The 25307-nt window shown below is 44.4% G+C and overlaps 3 protein-coding genes across 3 annotated transcripts; 1 reads left to right on the top strand and 2 right to left on the bottom strand.

Moving 5' to 3' along the window:
• Positions 1 to 1371: 1371 nt before the first annotated feature.
• LOC120921935 (extensin-like) lies at positions 1372 to 2310 on the bottom strand. Its single transcript, XM_040334445.1, has one exon. It carries the CDS (start codon positions 2308 to 2310, stop codon positions 1372 to 1374), a length of 939 nt encoding a protein of 312 aa, XP_040190379.1.
• An 88-nt stretch (positions 2311 to 2398) lies between these two features.
• LOC120921934 (olfactory receptor 6F1-like) lies at positions 2399 to 3322 on the bottom strand. Its single transcript, XM_040334444.1, has one exon. It carries the CDS (start codon positions 3320 to 3322, stop codon positions 2399 to 2401), a length of 924 nt encoding a protein of 307 aa, XP_040190378.1.
• Positions 3323 to 22294: 18972 nt separating this feature from the next.
• On the top strand, positions 22295 to 23215 carry LOC120921933 (olfactory receptor 226-like). Its single transcript, XM_040334443.1, has one exon. The coding sequence runs from the start codon at positions 22295 to 22297 to the stop codon at positions 23213 to 23215; it is 921 nt and encodes a 306-aa protein (XP_040190377.1).
• The last annotated feature ends 2092 nt before the right edge of the window (positions 23216 to 25307 follow it).

The raw sequence follows: 25307 nt of genomic DNA, 5'->3' as shown, positions 1-25307 counted from the left end.
GCTCCTCCCATGTACATAAGTATCACAGGCTCCTCCCATGTACATAAGTATCACAGGCTCCTCCCATGTACATAAATATCACAGGCTCCTCCCATGTACATAAGTATCACAGGCTCCTCCCATCTACACAAGTATCACAGGCTCCTCCCACGTACACAAGTATCACAGGCTCCTCCCATGTACATAATTATCACAGGCTCCTCCCATGTACATAAGTATCACAGGCTCCTCCCATGTAAATGATGAGGACGGGGGTGTCAGCTCCGCCTCTCGCTGTAAATGATGAGGACGGAGGTGTAAGCTCCGCCTCTTGCTGTACTCTCCTGTAGTCCAAGGGAGGGGGCGAGCACGACACTCCACACAGTAATGTGAGGCTTTCTCCCTGGTGTGGAGTGTCATGCTCGCCCCCTCCCTTGGACTACAGGAGAGTCAGGACGCTCTCTACATTGCAGATAGAGAAAGGAGCTGTGTGTTAGTGGGCGTGCTGACTCTCCTGTAATCCAAGGGAGGGGGCGAGCACGACACTCCACACCAGGGAGAAAGCCTCGCATTACTGTGTGGAGTTACAGACAGAAGAACAGGAAGTGAGGATTTCTCAGAAGAAATAAAGACATTTAAAAGCAAAATGGAAGGATGAGGTAAGTGAAGGAGGACTGCACTGAGGTAAGTGAAGAAGGACTGCACTGAGGTAAGTGAAGAAGGACTGCACTGAGGTAAGTGAAGGAGGACTGCACTGAGGTAAGTGAAGAAGGACTGCACTGAGGTAAGTGAAGGAGGACGGCACTGAGGTAAGTGAAGGAGGACGGCACTGAGGGAAGTGAAGGAGGACTGCACTGAGGTAAGTGAAGAAGGACTGCACTGAGGTAAGTGAAGGAGGACTGCACTGAGGTAAGTGAAGAAGGACTGCACTGAGGTAAGTGAAGGAGGACGGCACTGAGGGAAGTGAAGGAGGACTGCACTGAGGGAAGTGAAGGAGGACGGCACTAAGAGAAAGGAAGATATTTAGGGGGAAAAACAATTGTACCTTTACACCCCCTTTAAGATAGATATATCAGGAAGTCCAATGTGTGGCAATAGATGCCATAGAAAATAATTAGTTGAGGAAAGTAGAAAAGTAGCACTGGACTGACTCATGAGGTATCTTATTGGTATTATTATCCATTCTTAGGGTATTGCTGTTGATGGAGGTGATCTGGTTCCCGGTCAGGCAGGTTCTACACCCCAGAAGATCTCCGTATCTCCTTGGCTTGTAGTGTAATGTAGAAAATATGGGATGCGCCGCAACCACTGCTGCAAAGACCTGTTCTTGTGCTCAGATTGTCAGAAATACCAATAAAGGTCCAGATCACTTCCAGTACATTCACATTGGTCTCAGTCAAGCCCTGATGGAGGGGTTGGAGGAGTTGGAGGGGTTGGAGGAGTTGGAGGGGTTGGAGGGGATGGAGGGGTTGGAGGGGTTGGAGGGGATGGAGGGGTTGGAGGAGTTGGAGGGGTTGGAGGGGTTGGAGGAGTTGGAGGGGTTGGAGGGGTTGGAGGGGTTGGAGGAGTTGGAGGGGTTGGAGGGGTTGGAAGGGTTGGAGGGGTTGGAGGAGTTGGAGGGGATGGAGGGGTTGGAGGGGTTGGAGGGTAGTCCAGCCCTGATGGAGGGGTTGGAGGAGTTGGAGGGGTTGGAGGGGTTGGAGGAGTTGGAGGGGTTGGAGGGGTTGGAGGAGTTGGAGGGGTTGGAGGAGTTGGAGGAGTTGGAGGGGTTGGAGGGGTTGGAGGAGTTGGAGGAGTTGGAGGGGTTTGAGGAGTTGGAGGGGTTGGAGGGGTTGGAGGAGTTGGAGGAGTTGGAGGGGTTGGAGGAGTTGGAGGGTCAGTCCAGCCCTGATGGAGGAGTTGGAGGGGTTGGAAGGGTTGGAGGAGTTGGAGGGGTTGGAGGGTTGGAGGAGTTGGAGGAGTTGGAGGGGATGGAAGGGTTGGAGGGGTTGGAGGAGTTGGAGGAGATGGAGGGGTTGGAGGAGTTGGAGGGGTTGGAGGAGTTGGAGGGGTTGGAGGAGTTGGAGGAGTTGGAGGGGTTGGAGGAGTTGGAGGGGTTGGAGGAGTTGGAGGGGTTGGAGGGTCAGTCCAGCCCTGATGGAGGGGTTGGAGGGGTTGGAGGAGTTGAAGGGGTTGGAAGGGTTGGAGGAGTTGGAGGGGTTGGAGGAGTTGGAGGAGTTGGAAGGGGTTGGAGGGGTTGGAGGAGTTGGAGGGGTTGGAGGGGTTGGAGGAGTTGGAGGGGTTGGAGGGGTTGGAAGGGTTGGGGGGGTTGTTTGGACCACCAAGATGCATTGGTAACTCTTTGGATTGTCCCTCTGACTTTCATCGGAGGTTGTCCATGGACCGGTGGTGTGACTCTTTCCATGTATATAGAAAAGAATTAAACACAACGGATGGTTCTCCATATTGCAGACTTCACCTCGTGGTTGCGCAGGGTGTAGATAATTGGATTCAGTACCGGGGTCACCACCGATGGGAATACGGAGACAATCTTATTGGTGTGAAGGTCACTTTCTCTCGTTGGTCGCACAAACATGAAAGTGGTTGTTCCATAAAATATGAGGACCACGGTAAGGTGGGAGGCACAAGTGTAGAAGGCTTTGGGTTGGCCTGAGGATGTCGGCATCACCAGAATCGTTCTCAGAATGTAGATATAGGATAGGAGAATGAGCAGGAAACAGATTATTATTACCAGGCCACAAGAGACCATGAAAAGGGTCTCCAGACTGGAGGTCTCAGAACATCCGAGTCGTATTAAAGGTGCAAAGTCACAATAATAATGGTCAACCACATTAGGGCCACAAAATGTCACCTTTGAAATTTGCACCAATACTAATGTAACACTTAAGAAACCCCCAATCCACGCCCCCAGGGCACATCGTACACAAATCCTGGGCCCCATAATGAAGACGTAATGTAAAGGCCGGCAAATGGCCACGTAACGGTCAAAAGCCATGACCACGAGGAGGAAGTTTTCTGTGGCCCCCAAAGAAAAGTGTAAATAGAACTGAGCTATGCAGCACCCAACAGATATCCCTTTAAGTTTTGGCAGCAAACTTCGCAATAATCCGGGAACCGTAATTGTGGGATACCAGACCTCCAAGAAGGAGAATACACTGATAAAGAAGTACATGGGCTTATGGAGGCTCTGATCAGTCCTTACCACGGCAATGATAGAACTATTGATCACCACCCCTGTTATGTAGATCACCAAGATAATCGCAAATAGGAGATATTCCATAACTGGAGCAACTATGAAGCCCTGCAGGTAAAACTCTGTGACCAAAGTTCCATTACGCTGCATCCCGGGACCGTCCAATGGCTGGACCCCTTTATGAAGAATTTGTGGACCCCAGAAAAAGATGAAAATCTTAGAATGTATTGTATCATCTGACCGACTTAAAGTGTATTTCCACTTTTACACTCGAATTTGATAATAAGATTGTTGTGTGTTCCCATTCACCTTTAGATATTTCTTAGTAGAAGGTATCATTTCTCTACAATTTAATGTGATCTGTCCCAAAGAAAGGCTCAAGGACAGGCTGAGCTCCTTCTCATTACTCTACAATGGAAAGGCTCGAGCACAGGCTGAGCTCCTTCTCATTACTCTACAATGGAAAGGCTCAGGACAGGCTGAGCTTCTTCTCATTACTCTACAATGGAAAGGCTCGGGGACAGGCTGAGCTCCTTCTCCTTACTCTACAATGGAGAGGCTCGAGGACAGGCTGAGCTCCTTCTCATTACTCTACAATGGAAAGGCTCGGGACAGGCTGAGCTCCTTCTCATTACTCTACAATGGAAAGGCTCGGGACAGGCTGAGCTCCTTCTCATTACTCTACAATGGAAAGGCTCGGGGACAGGCTGAGCTCCTTCTCATTACTCTACAATGGAAAGGCTCGAGGACAGGCTGAGCTCCTTCTCCTTACTCTACAATGGAAAGCCTCGGAGACAGGCTGAGCTCCTTCTCATTACTCTACAATGGAAAGGCTCGAGGACAGGCTGAGCTCCTTCTCATTACTCTACAATGGAAAGGCTCGAGGACAGGCTGAGCTCCTTCTCCTTACTCTACAATGGAGAGGCTCGGGGACAGGCTGAGCTCCTTCTCATTACTCTACAATGGAGAGGCTCGGGGACAGGCTGAGCTCCTTCTCATTACTCTACAATGGAAAGGCTCGGGGACAGGCTGAGCTCCTTCTCATTACTCTACAATGGAAAGGCTCGAGACAGGCTGAGCTCCTTCTCCTTACTCTACAATGGAAAGGCTTGGGGACAGGCTGAGCTCCTTCTCCTTACTCTACAATGGAAAGGCTCGAGGACAGGCTGAGCTCCTTCTCATTACTCTACAATGGAAAGGCTCGAGGACAGGCTGAGCTCCTTCTCATTACTCTACAATGGAAAGGCTCGAGGACAGGCTGAGCTCCTTCTCATTACTCTACAATGGAAAGGCTCGAGGACAGGCTGAGCTCCTTCTCATTACTCTACAATGGAAAGGCTCGGGGACAGGCTGAGCTCCTTCTCATTACTCTACAATGCAAAGGCTCGAGGACAGGCTGAGCTCCTTCTCATTACTCTACAATGGAAAGGCTTGAGGACAGGCTGAGCTCCTTCTCATTACTCTACAATGGAAAGGCTCGGGGACAGGCTGAGCTCCTTCTCATTACTCTACAATGCAAAGGCTCGAGGACAGGCTGAGCTCCTTCTCATTACTCTACAATGGAAAGGCTCGGGGACAGGCTGAGCTCCTTCTCATTACTCTACAATGGAAAGGCTCGAGGACAGGCTGAGCTCCTTCTCATTACTCTACAATGGAAAGGCTCGAGGACAGGCTGAGCTCCTTCTCATTACTGTAAAAAGGAAAGGCTTGAGGACAGGCTGAGCTCCTTCTCATTACTCTACAATGGAAAGGCTCGGGGACAGGCTGAGCTCCTTCTCCTCACTCTACAATGGAAAGGCTCGGGGACAGGCTGAGCTCCTTCTCCTTACTCTACAATGGAAAGGCTCAGGGACAGGCTGAGCTCCTTCTCCTTACTCTACAATAGAAATGCTCGGGGACAGGCTGAGCTCCTTCTCCTTACTCTACAATGGAAAGTCTTGGGGACAGGCTGAGCTCCTTCTCCTCACTCTACAAGGGAAAGTCTTGGGGACAGGCTGAGCTCCTTCTCCTCACTCTACAATGGAAAGGCTCGGGGACAGGCTGAGCTCCTTCTCCTTACTCTACAATGGAAAGGCTCGAGGACAGGCTGAGCTCCTTCTCATTACTCTACAATGGAAAGGCTCGAGGACAGGCTGAGCTCCTTCTCATTACTCTACAATGGAAAGGCTCGAGGACAGGCTGAGCTCCTTCTCATTACTCTACAATGGAAAGGCTCGAGGACAGGCTGAGCTCCTTCTCATTACTCTACAATGGAAAGGCTCGGGGACAGGCTGAGCTCCTTCTCATTACTCTACAATGCAAAGGCTCGAGGACAGGCTGAGCTCCTTCTCATTACTCTACAATGGAAAGGCTTGAGGACAGGCTGAGCTCCTTCTCATTACTCTACAATGGAAAGGCTCGGGGACAGGCTGAGCTCCTTCTCATTACTCTACAATGCAAAGGCTCGAGGACAGGCTGAGCTCCTTCTCATTACTCTACAATGGAAAGGCTCGGGGACAGGCTGAGCTCCTTCTCATTACTCTACAATGGAAAGGCTCGAGGACAGGCTGAGCTCCTTCTCATTACTCTACAATGGAAAGGCTCGAGGACAGGCTGAGCTCCTTCTCATTACTGTAAAAAGGAAAGGCTTGAGGACAGGCTGAGCTCCTTCTCATTACTCTACAATGGAAAGGCTCGGGGACAGGCTGAGCTCCTTCTCCTCACTCTACAATGGAAAGGCTCGGGGACAGGCTGAGCTCCTTCTCCTTACTCTACAATGGAAAGGCTCAGGGACAGGCTGAGCTCCTTCTCCTTACTCTACAATAGAAATGCTCGGGGACAGGCTGAGCTCCTTCTCCTTACTCTACAATGGAAAGTCTTGGGGACAGGCTGAGCTCCTTCTCCTCACTCTACAAGGGAAAGTCTTGGGGACAGGCTGAGCTCCTTCTCCTCACTCTACAATGGAAAGGCTCGGGGACAGGCTGAGCTCCTTCTCCTTACTCTACAATGCAAAGGCTCGAGGACAGGCTGAGCTCCTTCTCATTACTCTACAATGGAAAGGCTCAGGGATAGGCTGAGCTCCTTCTCCTTACTCTACAATGGAAAGGCTCGAGGACAGGCTGAGCTCCTTCTCATTACTCTACAATGCAAAGGCTCGAGGACAGGCTGAGCTCCTTCTCCTTACTCTACAATGGAAAGGCTCGGGGACAGGCTGAGCTCCTTTTCCTCACTCTACAATGGAAAGGCTCAGGGACAGGCTGAGCTCCTTCTCCTTACTCTACAATAGAAATGCTCGGGGACAGGCTGAGCTCCTTCTCCTTACTCTACAATGGAAAGTCTTGGGGACAGGCTGAGCTCCTTCTCCTCACTCTACAATGGAAAGTCTTGGGGACAGGCTGAGCTCCTTCTCCTCACTCTACAATGGAAAGGCTCGGGGACAGGCTGAGCTCCTTCTCCTTACTCTACAATGCAAAGGCTCGAGGACAGGCTGAGCTCCTTCTCATTACTCTACAATGGAAAGGCTCAGGGATAGGCTGAGCTCCTTCTCCTTACTCTACAATGGAAAGGCTCGAGGACAGGCTGAGCTCCTTCTCATTACTCTACAATGGAAAGGCTCGGGGACAGGCTGAGCTCCTTCTCATTACTCTACAATGCAAAGGCTCGAGGACAGGCTGAGCTCCTTCTCATTACTCTACAATGGAAAGGCTCGGGGACAGGCTGAGCTCCTTTTCCTCACTCTACAATGGAAAGGCTCAGGGACAGGCTGAGCTCCTTCTCCTTACTCTACAATGGAAAGGCATGGGGACAGGCTGAGCTCCTTCTCCTTACTCTACAATGGAGAGGCTTGGGGACAGGCTGAGCTCCTTCTCCTTACTCTACAATGGAAAGGCTCGGGGACAGGCTGAGCTCCTTCTCCTTACTCTACAATGGAAAGGCTCGGGGACAGGCTGAGCTCCTTCTCCTCACTCTACAATGGAAAGGCTCGGGGACAGGCTGAGCTCCTTCTCCTCACTCTACAATGGAAAGGCTCGGGGACAGGCTGAGCTCCTTCTCATCACTCTACAAAGGAAAGGCTCAGGGACAGGCTGAGCTCCTTCTCCTTACTCTACAATGGAAAGGCTCGGGGACAGGCTGAGCTCCTTCTCCTCACTCTACAATGGAAAGGCTCAGGGACAGGCTGAGCTCCTTCTCATTACTCTACAATGGAAAGGCTCGGGGACAGGCTGAGCTCCTTCTCCTTACTCTACAATGGAAAGGCTCGAGGACAGACTGAGCTCCTTCTCATTACTCTACAATGGAAAGGCTCGGGGACAGGCTAAGCTTCTTCTCATTACTCTACAATGGAAAGGCTCGAGGACAGGCTGAGCTCCTTCTCATTACTCTACAATGGAAAGGCTCAGGGACAGGCTAAGCTTCTTCTCATTACTCTACAATGGAAAGGCTCGGGGACAGGCTAAGCTTCTTCTCATTACTCTACAATGGAAAGGCTTAGGGACAGGCTGAGCTCCTTCTCATTACTCTACAATGGAAAGGCTTAGGGACAGGCTGAGCTCCTTTTCATTACTCTACAATAGAAAGGCTCGAGGACAGACTGAGCTCCTTCTCACTACTCTACAATGGAGATTCTCGGGGACAAGCTGAGCTCCTTCTCATTACTCTACAATGGAAAGGCTTAGGGACAGGCTGAGCTCCTTCTCCTCACTCTACAATGGAAAGGCTCGGGGACAGGCTGAGCTCCTTCTCCTTACTCTACAATGCAAAGGCTCGAGGACAGGCTGAGCTCCTTCTCATTACTCTACAATGGAAAGGCTCAGGGATAGGCTGAGCTCCTTCTCCTTACTCTACAATGGAAAGGCTCGAGGACAGGCTGAGCTCCTTCTCATTACTCTACAATGGAAAGGCTCGGGGACAGGCTGAGCTCCTTCTCATTACTCTACAATGCAAAGGCTCGAGGACAGGCTGAGCTCCTTCTCCTTACTCTACAATGGAAAGGCTCGGGGACAGGCTGAGCTCCTTTTCCTCACTCTACAATGGAAAGGCTCAGGGACAGGCTGAGCTCCTTCTCCTTACTCTACAATGGAAAGGCATGGGGACAGGCTGAGCTCCTTCTCCTTACTCTACAATGGAGAGGCTTGGGGACAGGCTGAGCTCCTTCTCCTTACTCTACAATGGAAAGGCTCGGGGACAGGCTGAGCTCCTTCTCCTTACTCTACAATGGAAAGGCTCGGGGACAGGCTGAGCTCCTTCTCCTTACTCTACAATGGAAAGGCTCGGGGACAGGCTGAGCTCCTTCTCCTCACTCTACAATGGAAAGGCTCGGGGACAGGCTGAGCTCCTTCTCATCACTCTACAAAGGAAAGGCTCAGGGACAGGCTGAGCTCCTTCTCCTTACTCTACAATGGAAAGGCTCGGGGACAGGCTGAGCTCCTTCTCATCACTCTACAAAGGAAAGGCTCAGGGACAGGCTGAGCTCCTTCTCCTTACTCTACAATGGAAAGGCTCGGGGACAGGCTGAGCTCCTTCTCCTCACTCTACAATGGAAAGGCTCAGGGACAGGCTGAGCTCCTTCTCATTACTCTACAATGGAAAGGCTCGGGGACAGGCTGAGCTCCTTCTCCTTACTCTACAATGGAAAGGCTCGAGGACAGACTGAGCTCCTTCTCATTACTCTACAATGGAAAGGCTCGGGGACAGGCTAAGCTTCTTCTCATTACTCTACAATGGAAAGGCTCGAGGACAGGCTGAGCTCCTTCTCATTACTCTACAATGGAAAGGCTCAGGGACAGGCTAAGCTTCTTCTCATTACTCTACAATGGAAAGGCTCGGGGACAGGCTAAGCTTCTTCTCATTACTCTACAATGGAAAGGCTCGGGGACAGGCTAAGCTTCTTCTCATTACTCTACAATGGAAAGGCTTAGGGACAGGCTGAGCTCCTTCTCATTACTCTACAATGGAAAGGCTTAGGGACAGGCTGAGCTCCTTTTCATTACTCTACAATAGAAAGGCTCGAGGACAGACTGAGCTCCTTCTCATTACTCTACAATGGAGATTCTCGGGGACAAGCTGAGCTCCTTCTCATTACTCTACAATGGAAAGGCTTAGGGACAGGCTGAGCTCCTTTTCATTACTCTACAATAGAAAGGCTCAGGGACAGGCTGAGCTCCTTCTCATTACTCTACAATGGAGATTCTCGGGGACAAGCTGAGCCCCTTCTTCTCCTTACCTTACAATAGAAAGGCTCTGGGACTGGATATAAACCAATTCCATTTATTTATTTTTTGTCATAGCCTAATTGAAGACGCTGAATTGCTTATGGCAATGTAATTCACTGTTATAAGCAAACATGGGGGATGACTTACTAAAACTGGAGAGTGCAAAATCTGGTGCAGTTCCTTATAGAAACCAATCAGCTTCCAGGTTTTATTGTCAAAGCTTCATTAAACAAGCTGAAGTTAGAAGCTGATTGGCTGCCAGGCAAAACCGCAGCAGATCCTGCGCTCTCCAGGTTTAGTTTTTGTTTTACAGTTTATTTTTTCCAATTTTTTTCCAGAAAAAAGGAGCAAACAGAAAGTAAAAAAGAAAGTAAATGAAACATTTAAAGTGACAAATAATCAAATAAACAAAAAAAGCAAAAAAAAATATTCTCTATTTGGAAAAAAAATAAAACAGAATTGGTAATTTTTTCTTTCCAGCAAGTTTTTCTCAGTGGTGGAAACGGAGAATTTCTTCATCTCTTGTAGTCAACAAAGAATACGAAATTCCCCATAAGGTGGAACTTACCCGATGAATTGATGTTTATGTTGTCACGGTGATAAGTGCGCTCCGTCTATAGACATTAGTATCTGGAAGAAGCGTCTCGCTTGTGTTATATAAATAGTTTTATAATCCTAATTACAAATCACTGCGGAGATGTAATGAGGTCCCAGTTCTATTATCACAATTACAAAGTAACGAGTTTCTCTTTCCTGTAACTTTTATCTCACGTAAATCACAAAACATCGAATGACTGGAATGCCGATGTTGGTGAAATTCACTGAAGAATAAGAGAACCTTCCGGACTAAAGCCGGACATATACTGCTAGAAATTTCCTACCAAATGTTATTAAGAATATTCCTTTTATCTTCTAATAGTCAAATCCACATTCCATTTCAACCCCAGTGATGAGGGGATGTAAACAGGAAGTCTGACATATTTTTTTTTCTTGAATAAAGAAATTTCTAAAAGTAAATGTGTTTTTTGTTTGGGAAAGTCCATTCAATCCAAAATCGAATGTTAAAAGCCAACAAACAAATGTCATTGGTCAGAACATTTGATATTGCGAGTTTTAGGTCAACTAATTTTCTTGGAAAATCCTAAAAATTCTGTCCAGATCTGCTACCTGAATGGATTCCCAGACATATTAAATGGGTTTCATTACAACGTGTACAAATTTCCCCCCAAAAATTCATCACTAGAATTTTATTTGTTGGAGAAAAATTTTCTACGAATTTCAACAAATCCAAAATTAAATTAAACTAAACAAATTATCCAAATTCGAATTAAAAAATGAATTTGAATTCCAAAATGAATTTGAAATGCTGCAACAACAGCAGTAAGACATAAAAGTGAAATAAGATTATGGGGCTAAATTCAGGTACATTAACGGCGGCATAACGTATTGCATTTACGTTACACCGCCGCAAGTTTTACGGGCAAGTGCTTGATTCACAAAGCACTTGCCTGTAAAGTTGCGGCGGCGTAGCGTTAATCCCTCCGGCGCAAGCCCGCCTAATTCAAATGATCCGGGTAGGGGGCGTGGATCATTTAAATTATGCGCGTTCCCGCACCGAACGTACTGCGCATGATCCGTTTTTAAATTTCCCGCCATGCTTTGCGCGAAATGACGTCGCACCGACGTCATTTTTTGAACGTCGACGTGAGTTACGTCCTTCACGGACGACTTACGCAAAAAAAAAAAAAAATTTGATGCGGGAACGACGGCTATACTTTAACATGGCAGGTCTATCTATACGCCACGAAATAGCAGCTTTAACTATACGCCGGGAAAAGCCGACTAGCGACGACGTAAGAGAATGCGACGGCCACGCGTACCTTCGTGAATCGCCTGAAAAAGCTAATTAGCATACCTGACGCGGAAAACAACGCAAACTCCACCCAGCGGGCGCCGAAGTATTACACCTACAATCCGAAGGCGTACGAAGCTGTACGGATGTCGGATCGAAGCCAAAAGCCGTCGTATCTTGGTTTGAGGATTCAAACTAAAGATAAGACGCAGCAAATTTGAAAGTACGCCGGCGTATCAGTAGATATCAGTAGATACTCCGGCGTACTTATACTGTGAATCTGGCCCATGATTCCTATTTAGGCTGCTTTTTAGAATAGAATTGAAAAGAATAAAATAGAAAATAATAGATATAGAACAGAATAAAATATAATATAATGTAATATAATAAAACAGAATATAATCTAATAAAGGGGTTGAAAGGAATAGAAAAGAATATAACATAATATAACATAATATAATAAAACAAAAAACAAAATATAATCTAATAAAAGGATTGAATAGTAAACAAAGAAATAGAATATATAAATAAAATATAAAAGAAATGGAAAATAAAAGTGTAGAATAGAAAAGTATAGAAGAAAATATATATATTCTATTCTATTTTGTTCTATTATATTCTATAAAGCAGACTAAGTAGGAATCATCATCTTCTTTCACTTTTGCACCCTACTGTATTTTTTGCAATATGTTTCAATTTCAAATTCCTTTTTGAATTCAAATTTATTTTTGAATTTGAATTCATTTTCAAATTCAAATTTGATTAGAAAATAACAAATATACTAAACAAATCCGAATATATGAATTATGAAAAACGAATCCTTCCAAAGTAACAAATTTGACGAAGCAAAATTGTTAATTTAACGAACGAAAACTAATCACATTTTTCTGTTGTGCACATCGCTAGAATATTGTTCCAATTTTTTATGTTATTTTTAAAAACATTTGTTTAATTTTCTAATCATTGGTGGAGTTCAAATTGACATTAATTGTTTCATTCAGTGACAAGGAAAATCAAAAGAGCACAATAGAATTTTTTTTCATTTTTCATTTTGAACAAACAAATTTCTAACACTAAGGCCCCATACACACAAGAGGATTTATCCGCGGATACGATTATGACGCGGCGACGTGCGCGACGCTGTCATATAAGGAATTCCACGCATGCGTCGAATCATTACGACGCATGCGGGGGATCCCTTCGGACGGATGGATCCGGTGAGTCTGTACAGACCAGCGGATCCATCCGTTGGGATGGATTCCAGCGGATAGATTTGATAGCATGTCATCAAATATTTATCCGCTGGAAATCCATCCCAGGGGAGAAATATCCGCGGAAACAGATCCGCTGGAGTGTACACACCATAGGATCTATCCGCTGAAACCCATTCGCTGGGATTTTTCAGCGGATGGATTCTATCGTGTGTATGGGGCCTCAATGTGTTTTTTGTTTAGGAAAGTCCATTCACTCCAAAATCGAATGTTAAAAGCCAACAAAGAAATGTTCGGATTCATTCATTAGAACATTCGATATTGCCAGATTTAAGTCAAGTCTTTGAAAGTCCTTTAAATTCTGTCCCCATCTTCTGCCAGAATGGATTCCCAGACAATCAGACATATTAAACGGGTTTCATTACAACATATACAATAAAATATTTTCCATCCTGCTCCTTCAAAGTTTCCTTGTCACCGCCATTAGAAAATCGAATGAAGGATCCAAAAATAAAATAATTCTGACAGAGGCCTGCTGGTGTGGAAGCAGCTTAAAGCCAGCCATACACGTGTAGGAATTTGTGGATATGAGCAATGTGGCACTTTATTTGTAGAATAGAGTTATTGAGTATATGGATTATGGTTTTTGATTTATTTTGAGATTGGAATTTAGAAATATATTAACCACTTCCCGCCCGCCCGACGACTTTTTACGGCCGCAATGTGGATCTTAATTGCCGGGAGGCCGTCTATATATATTTACTGACAAATCTTACATATTAAAGTCCTATTCCTGGAACCCGCTGACAGATGGAATTATCCCCACAGTTCCACCTTCCACCCCCAACACACCATATAGACCGTCACACACGGGCCGGCCACCAGATACCACCCAATGGGCTGAGACCCCGGGGACAGAGATAAACATCTCAGAAAAGACCACCAAAGCTTATGCTAAGTTTGGAAATGTTGGCACCACATTCCGAATGTTGTAATATAGTTTAGAAGAGATTTGGATGGGATTTTTTAGGCACCAAAACCAACAAATTTAAAAAATGCTTTCACTTTATTATTGCGAGGTAACTAAAACCGAGATATATCAGACGATAAAACATCTTGTTAAAAACGGACCACAAATTTTGTAGTCATGCAACATTTACAACCGTTGTTTATATTAGACAAAGGTGTCCCGACGTGTTTCAACTCAGAGTCTTCATCAGTGGGACAAAATACAAACATACATAATGAAATACACCAAAAAATATTTGACCACCTACATGCAATCATGTAAATTAGATAGATAAATGAGACTACAGCTCTCCCTCAAGAGCCCCCCCCCCCAAGTGCAAGGGATGCAACGTGCAGCAGAAAAATAATATATGATTTAAATATAAACAAACAAAAAATAAGTAAAATTTATAAAATCACTCACATCAAAGATCAGAGGAAGCCAAGGAAACTGTGTTGATCATCACTTATGAATCCATACTGATGGAAAATGGGGGAAGATTTTTTCACTCCCGAAAAATAATTAAGCCCAGCCAATTGCGGAGACTTCACAAACTAAAGAAGAAATTCATAAATGTGAACTTTCACTGTACTGTTCACTTAAAGCGGGGGTTCACCCGTACATAACACTTTTTCCCCTTAGATGGATGCTCGTTTTGTCTAGGGGAATCGGCTAGTTGTTTTAAAATATGAGCAGTACTTACCGTTTACGAGATGCATCTTCTCCGTCGCTTCCGGGTATGGGCTGCGGGACTGGGCGTTCCTATTTTGATTGACAGTCTTCCGAGATGCTTCCGACGGTCGCATCCATCGCGTCACGATTTTCCGAAAGAAGCCGAACGTTGGTGCGCAGGCGCAGTATAGAGCCGCACCGACGTTCGGCTTCTTTCGGCTACTAGTGACGCGATGGATGCGACCGTCGGAAGCCTCTCGGAAGACTGTCAATCAAGAAGGAACGCCCGCTCCCGAAGACCCATACCCGGAAGCGACGGAGAAGATGCATCTCGAAAACGGTAAGTACAGCTCATATTTTAAAACAACTAGCCGATTCCCCTAGACAAAACGAGCATCCATCTAAGGGGAAAAATTGTTTTATGGGTGAACTCCCGCTTTAAGCACAAGAGACTCCATCTTGCTTACAAAAAAAAGACATTTCAATTGATTTTCCCCGACTGCAAGCCATTGCCAGCAATACAACTTTTTTTTAAAATGGTGTGGGGTCTCCCCCCGAAATCCATACCAGACCCTTATCTGAGCATGCAGCCTGGCCGGCCAGAAAAGAGGGGGACGAGCAAGCACCCCCCCCCCAATTAAACCATACCAGGCCTCATACATTCAACATGGGGAGGTGCTTTGGGGTGGGGGAGGTCCCTACCCCCCAACTCAAAGCAACTTGTCCCCATGTTGATGGGGACAAGGGCCTCTTACCCACAACCCTTGGTGGTGGTCATGGAGATCCACTGGCAAGGGGCTTATTTGAATCTGGAAGGCCCCCAGATCTCACCCCCATGTGAATAAGAATGGGGTACATAGTACCCCCACCCCAAAGCAGCCCTGTAACGGAATGACCCGTGACACCCAAAAACTTTTGAAGGATGGGGGGTACTCCTGTGCCAGCGTCACTAATGACTCTTGGGTCTAGGGTCACCCTGTGCCCCTTTTGGGCATAGGGTGACTGAGAAATTATAATTATAAATTACATGAGATGGGACATTACTGTTAATTCATGTATTGCAGGAGATCTGGACATATTACAGGTTATTTCATTCTGACCCCCAACCGGTCAATAAGAGTGTCTCCTTCAATGCTAATTCTGTTTTGTGTGAAAAGTCTATTGATGATAGAGGTGTTGTGAGTTAGCAGTCTAAAGGTCAGATGTCTCCTTTCAGGGGTAGGGAATTAGCATGTCAATTATGTTTAGTAAAGGAATGTGTATTATGAAGTAGGTGAGAACAGCTTGGCGGAGCCATGCTGTCTGGATAATGTTTAGTAATTAGCCCATCTGAAGGTGTATTGAAGCCCCATTGTGTGATGCTGGGGGTGGAGAGTTTCATTGTCACTGTAACTGCATAAAAAGCTAAGGAACCATTAAAAGTTTGTTCATACATTTTGAAACCAGTAACAGAGCGTATGTCTCGTTATTCTGGGAAATGAGATGGATCGTGCCTGCGAATAAGCTGTCGTGGTTGATGGAAGGGATTTCGTAAATGGTGGTGACCATTACAAGCCCCCTTTGCTCGTCCCCTCTCCCCTTTCCTGGACTGCCAAGCTGCATGCTCAGATAAGAGTTAGTATGGATTTTGGGGGGACCCAATATGTTTTTTTTATAAAGGGAATAGTATGGATTGGGGGGAACATTTTCTTTTGCTGACGATTGTTTTCCATTCAGCTGTCAGTGGGGAAGCCTGCTGACTGCTGATGACTCATTTGTTGTTAAGGATGTGACGGGCCGCTCCTTAACAATTGACAACTATTCACTGTGTGCTCAGTGGGTGAACATCCCGCCGAGCGCCCAGAAAAGTGTTTGCCAGACACACAAACAGGCTTTCGCTCGGCCCGAACTGCTCGCCCAACACGATTTACAATGTTGAAATGTCCTTCACCCAACACACAGACTCAACGTTCTCTCTCTCCCTTCTCAAGGTTTTAATTGACATGAAATGGGACGTTATTTCTATTCTCTGGTTTCACTCCCCCCTTATATTCTGTATAAAATGTAATGCAATAATACATTTTATGAAAAAAAAATCCTGCCAAAGGCAGAAAAAAACAGGATACTATTCCTCCTACTAATAGGAACACTACTCCAATTGATCACTAACCCTGAGGCCATATTTATTCTCACTAATGCTGAGCCAGTGACATTTTCTGCCCCTGCTGGCCACAATCTGGCCCTCCCAAAGTTTTTAGGACAATAAACTGGCCCTTTGTTTGAAATGTTTGGAGACCCCTGGTATAGAGAATTGGGGCCCTTTATGGACCATGTTGGTATAGAGAATTGGGGAACTTTATGGACCATGTTGGTATAGAGAATTGGGGTCCTTTATGGACCATGTTGGTATAGAGAATTGGGGTCCTTGGTGGACCATGTTGGTATAGAGAATTGGGGCCCTTTATGAACCATGTTGGTATAGAGAATTGGGATCCTTTATAGACCATGTTGGTATAGAGAATTGGGGCCCTTTATGGACCACGTTAGTATAGAGAATTGGGGCCCTTTATGGACCATGTTGGTATAGAGAATTGGGGCCCTTTATGGACCATGTTGGTATAGAGAATTGGGGTCCTTGATGGACCATGTTGGTATAGAGAATTGGGGCCCTTTATGGACCATGTTGGTATAGAGAATTGGGGTCCCTGATGGACCATGTTGGTTTAGAGAATTGGGGTCCTTAATGGACCATGTTGGTATAGAGAATTGGGGCCCTTTATGGACCATGTTGGTATAGAGAATTGGGGTCCCTGATGGACCATGTTGGTTTAGAGAATTGGGGTCCTTAATGGATCATGTTGGTATAGAGAATTGGGGTCCTTTATAGACCATGTTGGTACAGAGAATTGGGATCCTTTATAGACCATGTTGGTATAGAGAATTGGGGCCCTTTATGGACCACGTTAGTATAGAGAATTGGGGCCATTTATGGACCACGTTAGTATAGAGAATTGGGGTCCTTGATGGACCACGTTGGTATAGAGAATTGGGGTCCTTTATGGACCATGTTGGTATAGAGAATTGGGGTCCTTGGTGAACCATGTTGGTATAGAGAATTGGGGTCCTTGGTGGACCATGTTGGTATAGAGAATTGGGGTCCTTGGTGAACCATGTTGGTATAGAGAATTGGGGTCCTTGGTGAACCATGTTGGTATAGAGAATTGTGGAACTTTATGGACCATGTTGGTATAGAGAATTGGGGTCCTTTATGGACCATGTTGGTATAGAGAATTGGGGTCCTTTATGGACCATGTTGGTATAGAGAACTGGGGTCCTTGATGGACCATGTTGGTATAGAGAACTGGGGTCCTTGGTGGACCATGTTGGTATAGAGAATTGGGGTCCTTGATGGACCATGTTGGTATAGAGAATTGGGGCCCTTTATGGACCATGTTGGTATAGAGAATTGGGGCCCTTTATGGACCATGTTGGTATAGAGAATTGGGGTCCTTGGTGGACCATGTTGGTTTAGAGAATTGGGGTCCTTGATGGACCATGTTGGTATAGAGAATTGGGGTCCTTTATGGACCATGTTGGTATAGAGAATTGGGGTCCTTTATGGACCATGTTAGTATAGAGAATTGGGGCCCTTTATGGACCATGTTGGTATAGAGCATTGGGGCCCTTTATGGACCATGTTGGTATAGAGAATTGGGGTCCTTGATGGACCATGTTAGTATAGAGAATTGGGGCCCTTTATGGACCATGTTGGTATAGAGAATTGGGGTCCTTGATGGACCATGTTGGTATAGAGAATTGGGGTCCTTAATGGACCATGTTGGTATAGAGAATTGGGGTCCTTGATGGACCATGTTGGTATAGAGAATTGGGGCCCTTTATGGACCATGTTGGTATAGAGAATTGGGGTCCTTGGTGGACCATGTTGGTATAGAGAATTGGGGCCCTTGATGGACCATGTTGGTATAGAGAATTGGGGTCCTTGATGGACCATGTTGGTATAGAGAATTGGGGTCCTTAATGGACCATGTTGGTATAGAGAATTGGGGCCCTTGATGGACCATGTTGGTATAGAGAATTGGGGTTCTTGATGGACCATGTTGGTATAGAGAATTGGGGTCCTTAATGGACCATGTTGGTATAGAGAATTGGGGTCCTTGATGGACCATGTTGGTATAGAGAATTGGGGCCCTTTATGGACCATGTTGGTATAGAGAATTGGGGTCCTTGGTGGACCATGTTGGTATAGAGAATTGGGGCCCTTGATGGACCATGTTGGTATAGAGAATTGGGGTCCTTGATGGACCATGTTGGTATAGAGAATTGGGGTCCTTAATGGACCATGTTGGTATAGAGAATTGGGGTCCTTGATGGACCATGTTGGTATAGAGAATTGGGGCCCTTTATGGACCATGTTGGTATAGAGAATTGGGGTCCTTGGTGGACCATGTTGGTATAGAGAATTGGGGCCCTTTATGGACCATGTTGGTATAGAGAATTGGGGTCCTTGGTGGACCATGTTGGTATAGAGAATTGGGGTCCTTTATGGAGCCGACCAGCAATGAATTTTCTGCTTATTATCTTTTTGGTATTTTCCTTTCCTGATATAATTAGGAGAGGATTTTATCCCCCGGCAGATGTTTTCTGAAGCTCCGGATTTCCCGGCTGAGTTCTGGTCGTCATTAGAGATCACTTATCTCCGGTTTGGGACTTTTTCCATTAGAGCCCTCAGAGGAGATCCTCGGATAATTCCAGATAACACACTAATGAGGATGTATTAAAAGTCTCATTGTATGTCTGACTGAACATGGTTTTGGAATAAAATGCATTAAAAAAAAAGAATCTTTATATATTAAAAGGCAATAGGACAAAACAAAAAGTAAAGACTTTATAGGGTAAAATATCCTTTGATAAACAATGGCCGGGGCGTCACCCGCATGTAGCTAATGGAGGATGTAGATTTAATATTCTTCCAATATTTGGTGTCTATGATTTTGCTGATGCTAATGTTGAATAATTGATATTTATTATTAGTATTATAATTTTGAAAAGGATATCATCAGTAAAGGTTGAGTAAAAAAATATATTTATCACGTGCATTTATTTCTTTTATTTATTTAACATTTCAGATAAAGTTGAAAAAGATTTATTTTCTTCTAATATTTTGGGATCTTTGATTTTTCTGATACTTATGTTGAATCTATGATAATAATAAATATTATTATTATTTTTATATTTAATTTTGAAAAGCATATCCTGGTTCATTTATTTACCATTTTCAATATAATGTTTACATAAATGTAATATTCTTCCAAAATTTTGGTATCTATAAATTTCATTGATATTATTATTATATTTTGGAAAGGATATCCTGGTTCAGTATATAAAAAAAAAAAAAAATTCTCACATTTATTTAACACTTCATGTAATAAATTATTACGAAGCAATTAAAATATATCAAACGATACATCTTATTAAAAACAGACCACAAATGTAGTCATGCAACATTTACAACCGTTGTTTGTATTAGACAAAGGGGTTCTGACGTGTTTAAACTGAAAGAGGCTTCATCAGGCCAGTGATTGAGGTAAGTGCACCGACCCGGGGGGTGATGGGTGCACTGTTTGCCACCACCCCCCCCCCCCAAAAAAAAAATCTTGGCGGGTGGCAACCAAATGTTGTGGGTTTTGTGACGATAAAAATAATATATTTCAATATTGTTCCGACAAAAATATGAAATATCCATTAAGTCTAAAATTGGAGATGAATCACTAAAATAAAAAAAACTCTTCAGGAACCAAGCCATATTTGCCCAGTTCCCAATACATTAGCTATCTGTAACGTTTACGATCTTCAGTGAAAGTTGAAACAATGAAGCTCTTCTCACAAAAGAATGCAATGATTTTCTTACCAAACAAAATGTTTAAACTGGCTTCAAGTGACTAGGTATGGCCATTGTGGAGTAGTTTCTTACCAAACAAGAACGTTGACTTTAGCCATACTAACACAATGAACCATGTGGACCAGCAAAGAGTCTAAGGAGAGGATATTTACACAACTGAGCTATTAAACTATCTTCATTAATGTCCAAGCTCCACCAATATATGATACAAGTCAGATATTTTAAAATACACACATTATTAAAAGAAAATATATCGACATGAAATAAGTAATATTTAGATAATCGATGAATTAGGACCAAGGGAAACAGATCCATTAGGTTAGAGCTTTGTTCTAAGAAAGAATTATATGAGAAACTTGTTTTATAAATAGAAGTGTTTTAAATAAGCTACCATAATCGACATTATGAAAGATATCACATTGTGAAAAATGTATAAAAATATGAACTAACATGTAACACATATCCATCAAGCACATATCAAAATAAGTCAGGTAAACACATTAATAATTATTTTGCATTTGATTGAGAGATGTAACCTATGCATTGATTGCAAAGACTGTTTTGTGGAAAAACATTTATAATGGAAAATATGAACACATTGTATCAAAATCAACAGTATACTAATTGTATTTTATATAATATAAACATACCAGAGTCATACATAGAGGTATATATATATATATATGGATAGATATATGTCGATAGTCTAAACCTAAAATATAGATATCCAACGTATAGATTATCTCACAATAAAGGTGAGACACCTAGTGGCTGGAAGTAATATTACTCGAGGTTCTCCAGGCCCAGAGAACAAGTCAATTATTAAGCTGTCAGCCAATAGAAACCAAACACGTCTTGGCAGGAACGCCCCTATGTGCCACAGGCCTATGATTTAAGGACAGCTGTCAGAGGGGCAGAACTGGGTAGGATCTTCATGGTCCTATTGTTTTAATCAATATAAAAAGGGAAACCCATGAGATAGAAGGGATCCAATCTAAGAACAAAAATCTTAATCTTGAGCTCAATGGGAGGATGAGAAGAGGACCCCATCAATAGGAGCGCCCCATGAGAGCACGCTTGCACTATGCATGAAGACTGCAACGATTTTAGCTCTGGTCACTTGCCAATAGGAAATAGCCACCTTGGGAATTGGTAACTATGTCATTTTTTATTTTATCTAAAATATATTGTTGTTCCCTAGAAATGTTGAAATATTGAAGTATTGAATATCCTGTAGTTCTGGTTTGTTCTCATATCAATAACTTGTCACTTTTCCTTAAGAGTACAATTTTATTATATTTTTATTTTTACATAGTTTAAATTTTATTGACAAAACTAACGTCCAATATATTTCACATTATTTGATCTTTTACTTACCTGCAGTAAAGTAACGATTAGACGTGTGAAATAGACGTTTTTGTTTCATTGTCATTTACATAAAAGTTATCTTGAGAACCTACCATGACTCAGATCAAAGATATTGCATGCCCACTTTGGGGGTATTTTATTGATTTTTAAGTCGTTAATGTGACGCAACTGGTATTTTAATTTAATGTAAATATTAATATTTTGTTTACCAATAAATTAGCTATTTTGTATGATCATACATCTCCGTGAATAAGTTTCATATTATAGACTATGGCATATAGATTGTCTTGTATTTAAAAGCATCTTCGTTATAAAAGAATTCAAAGTAAATTACTGTGCGGGCAAATATGACCTTAAAAAAGCACAACACAAATGATGGGGGAGGGTATAGGGGACCTCTGAATCATTTAAGGACAATTGAAAGGATTCTCATTTTATAAATTTGTTGGTTTTCGTGCCTAAAAAAAATCCCATCCAAATCTCTTCTAAAATCTATTACAACATTCGGAATGTGGTGCCAACGTTTCCAAACTTAGCATAAACTTTGGTGGTCTTTTCTGAGATGTTTATCTCTGTCCCCGGGGGCTGAGCCCATTGGGTGGTATCTGGTGGCCGGCCCGTGTGTGGCGGTCTATATGGTGTGTTGGGGGTGGAAGGTGGAACTGTGGGGATAATTCCATCTGTCAGCGGGTTCCAGGAATAGGACTTTAATATGTAAGATTTGTCAGTAAATATTTCATTGACCTCCATCATGACATTTCTTCTTTCAGCAGATTTCATCGTCATTTCACAACCACAAGAATAATTATTGGTGAAACGCGTCTTCAATTCGCTCCACATTCCAGGTGTTATGTGTTTCATGACTTCTCATGGAATGGACACCAAGATGGACACATCTAGAGAAGAATTATTGTGGAATCATGGACTACAATGTCACAATTGTCAGAGAATTTCTCCTTCTGGGCTTCGCAGTCCCACCGGCCCCGGGAATGGTCCTCTTCATACTGATATTAATGGTTTACTCGCTAAGCGTTGTAATAAATAGTGTTATCATTGTCCTTGTGGGAAGTGACCGCCGTCTCCATAAACCGATGTACTTCTTTATCAGCGTATTCTCTTTCTTAGAGCTTTGGTACCCCACCGTGACCGTCCCGGGGTTATTACAAGGGTTACTCTCAGGGGGGAAGACGGTTTGTTTTGGGTGTTGTGTTTCTCAATTTTATCTCCATTTCAGTTTAGGTGTCACAGAAAACCTCCTTCTTGTGGTGATGGGCTTTGACCGCTATGTGGCCTTTTGTAGACCTTTACATTATACGGTCATCATGAGCCCCGGGGTCTGTGTGCGGTTTGCAGTGGGATCGTGGATCGGCGGATTTTCTGCCTTTGTAAGTCATTCTATACAACTCTCCAGAGCGAGGTTCTGCGGCCCGGCACAGGTGGATCATTACTACTGCGACTTTGCTCCTTTAATTAAACTCATATGTTCCGACACCACAAACATGAAGACTCTGTTCTCTGTGATCTGCTGTCTTGGTGGGGCGTGTCTTCTACTTATTATGGTGTCATATATATTTATACTAAACACAATCCTGAGACTTCCAACCTCCACAGGCCGCCATAAAACCTTCTATACTTGTGCCTCCCATCTGACGGTTGTCCTCATCTTCTATGGAACAACCCTCTTCATGTTTGCAAGGCCGGTGGATGGAAGTGACCTTCATACTAATAAGATAGTCTCTGTCTTTCCATCGGTGGTGACTCCACTTCTCAATCCCATTATCTACAGCCTGAGGAACCAAGAAGTGAAGAGCGCACTGTTGAGGGCTATCCATGGAATATAATGGAGGGGCCCTCAGATATCAGACGTGGTGATGATGACCCTGTTCAAGTCAAGCTTATAGAAAGTCGTGTTTTAAATGGTTCTTATCGACACAGTGATGTTCTGGTCCGAGGCCAGAGGTTCTCAACCTTTCTAGTGCCGTGACCCCTTGATAAAATTTCCCAAGTTGTGGGGACCCCCAACAGTAAAATTATTTTGGTAGCGGGGGTTATCAGCACCCAAGGCAAGACAAGTAATTTGCGCTCCTATCCCACGGAAATTTAGCACTCCCAGAGTCCCTTCCACTCGTACCGTATTAACACCCCTGATGGAACATTTTAGGATGTATCACTCCCTTTCTCTTTTCTTTCACTTTTATCTCTCTCTCTCTCTTTATCTCTAATTTCTTGTTTTGTTTTCTCCATCCTTCCCTCTACCCGTCTTTCTTGTTCTTTCCCTTATTCTTTGTTCCTCCCGCTCTTTTTCTCTCCCTTTCATGCATTCTCCATTCCAGCTCTGTGGTGTCTCGCAGCAGTGACACCTATGCCGAAATCAGGAAATAGGGTCTCCTCCAGCCCCTCCCACTTCACAACCCTTACCAGTCAGCTGACCTCTAGTCCCTGCCCCCCACCCATGGCGTGAACTGAATGGGCGGCTGTGGGCGGCCACGGGCTCCAGGAACAGCCCAGCTGGGCGGCCGCGAAAAGGATAGCAGAGTGATGCGGGCTTCAGAACAAGGCCCAGGATTCGGTGACCCCTGGCAAATTGTCATTCGACCCCGAGGTTGAGAACCACTGTCCTAGGCCATGGTGTCTGTGGAAGGAAACGTGCCCCATTGTTGGTGGCAGTGGCAGGAATTAGTATTCATACCCCTTGAAATATTTTCACATTCTGTCATGTTACAAACAAAAACTTAAAGCGGGGGTTCCGCGGTACATCGTTTTTTTTTTTTTTAATCCCATTCAATGTGGTTTTAAATAAAAATATAGTACTCATTTGTCCGGCGATTAAAATCATCCCCCGTCCGTTTTCGTATAAAAGAAAAAAAACTTATATAGAATGAGCCTGGGATTTGCCATTTTGCTTGTGGGCATACTGAAGCCCACAAGCACGGACTTCCGGGTAGCGGTGTCTCGAGACATTTCGCTGGACGGCGGACAAAGCATCTCCTAGGAAGCGTGACACTTGCGGCGACCTCCCAGCATACATAGCGCCGCCAGCAAAAGTACACGCCTACTCCCGCGGGAGGAAAACCCGGAAGTCGAGATTCGAGCCGCCGAGCGAAGGTCATTAGAGCCGCAGAAAAAAAAAAAAGGTTAGGCATATGTGTTTGTAAACGTTTTAAGGATGTGGATTTAGTAATGTTGAAAATTAGGGCGAACCTCCGCTTTAAATGTATTTTTTGTGATAGGCCGACACAAAGTGGCACATAATTGTGAAGTGGAAGGAAAGTGATAAATCATTTTTTTTTTACAAATACCGTATTTTCCGGCGTATAAGACGACTTTTTGGATGCAAAAAAATGCATCCAAAGTCGGGGGTCGTCTTATACGCCGGTTACGGTCTCCGTGCAGCTGCGATCGTCATAATTTCAAAGCTGCGCGCCGTCTTCTCAGCGCGTCCTCGCTGTCCTGTGATAGGCGGAACAGAAATCTTCCCAGCAGCGCCTCTGTTCTGTTTTCCGCCTATCACGGATGCCTTCTCATCCTCGGACGAGATGAGAAGGCATCCGTGATTGGCGGAACACAGAACAGAGGCGCTACTGGGAAAATTTGTGTTCTGCCAATCACAGGACACGCTGAGAAGACGGCGCGCGGCTTTGAAATCATGGACGCTCGCAGCAGACGGAGACTGTCACCGGCCTGCAAAACGTGAGTGATGGCACAGTGGGGGGGAAAAAGTGGGGGCATGTAATGTGATGGCACTGTGGGGGGCATGTAATGTGGGGGCATGTAATGTGATGGCACTGTGGGGGCATGTAATGTGATGGCACTGTGGGGGCATGTAATGTGATGGCACTGTGGGGGCATGTAATGTGATGGCACTGTGGGGGCATGTAATGTAATGTGATGGCACTGTGGGGGCATGTAATGTAATGTGATGGCACTGTGGGG

Source organism: Rana temporaria (assembly GCF_905171775.1).
Source record: "Rana temporaria chromosome 9 unlocalized genomic scaffold, aRanTem1.1 chr9e, whole genome shotgun sequence".
Taxonomy (NCBI): Eukaryota; Metazoa; Chordata; class Amphibia; order Anura; family Ranidae; genus Rana; species Rana temporaria.
This window is presented reverse-complemented; position numbering and strand designations above follow the sequence as displayed.

Excerpts from the sequence above, each read along its gene's own strand:
- LOC120921934 (XM_040334444.1), bottom strand. The coding sequence starts at position 3,322 with ATGCAGCGTAATGGAACTTTGGTCACAGAGTTTTACCTGCAGGGCTTC.
- LOC120921935 (XM_040334445.1), bottom strand. The coding sequence starts at position 2,310 with ATGCATCTTGGTGGTCCAAACAACCCCCCCAACCCTTCCAACCCCTCC.
- LOC120921933 (XM_040334443.1), top strand. The coding sequence starts at position 22,295 with ATGGACTACAATGTCACAATTGTCAGAGAATTTCTCCTTCTGGGCTTC.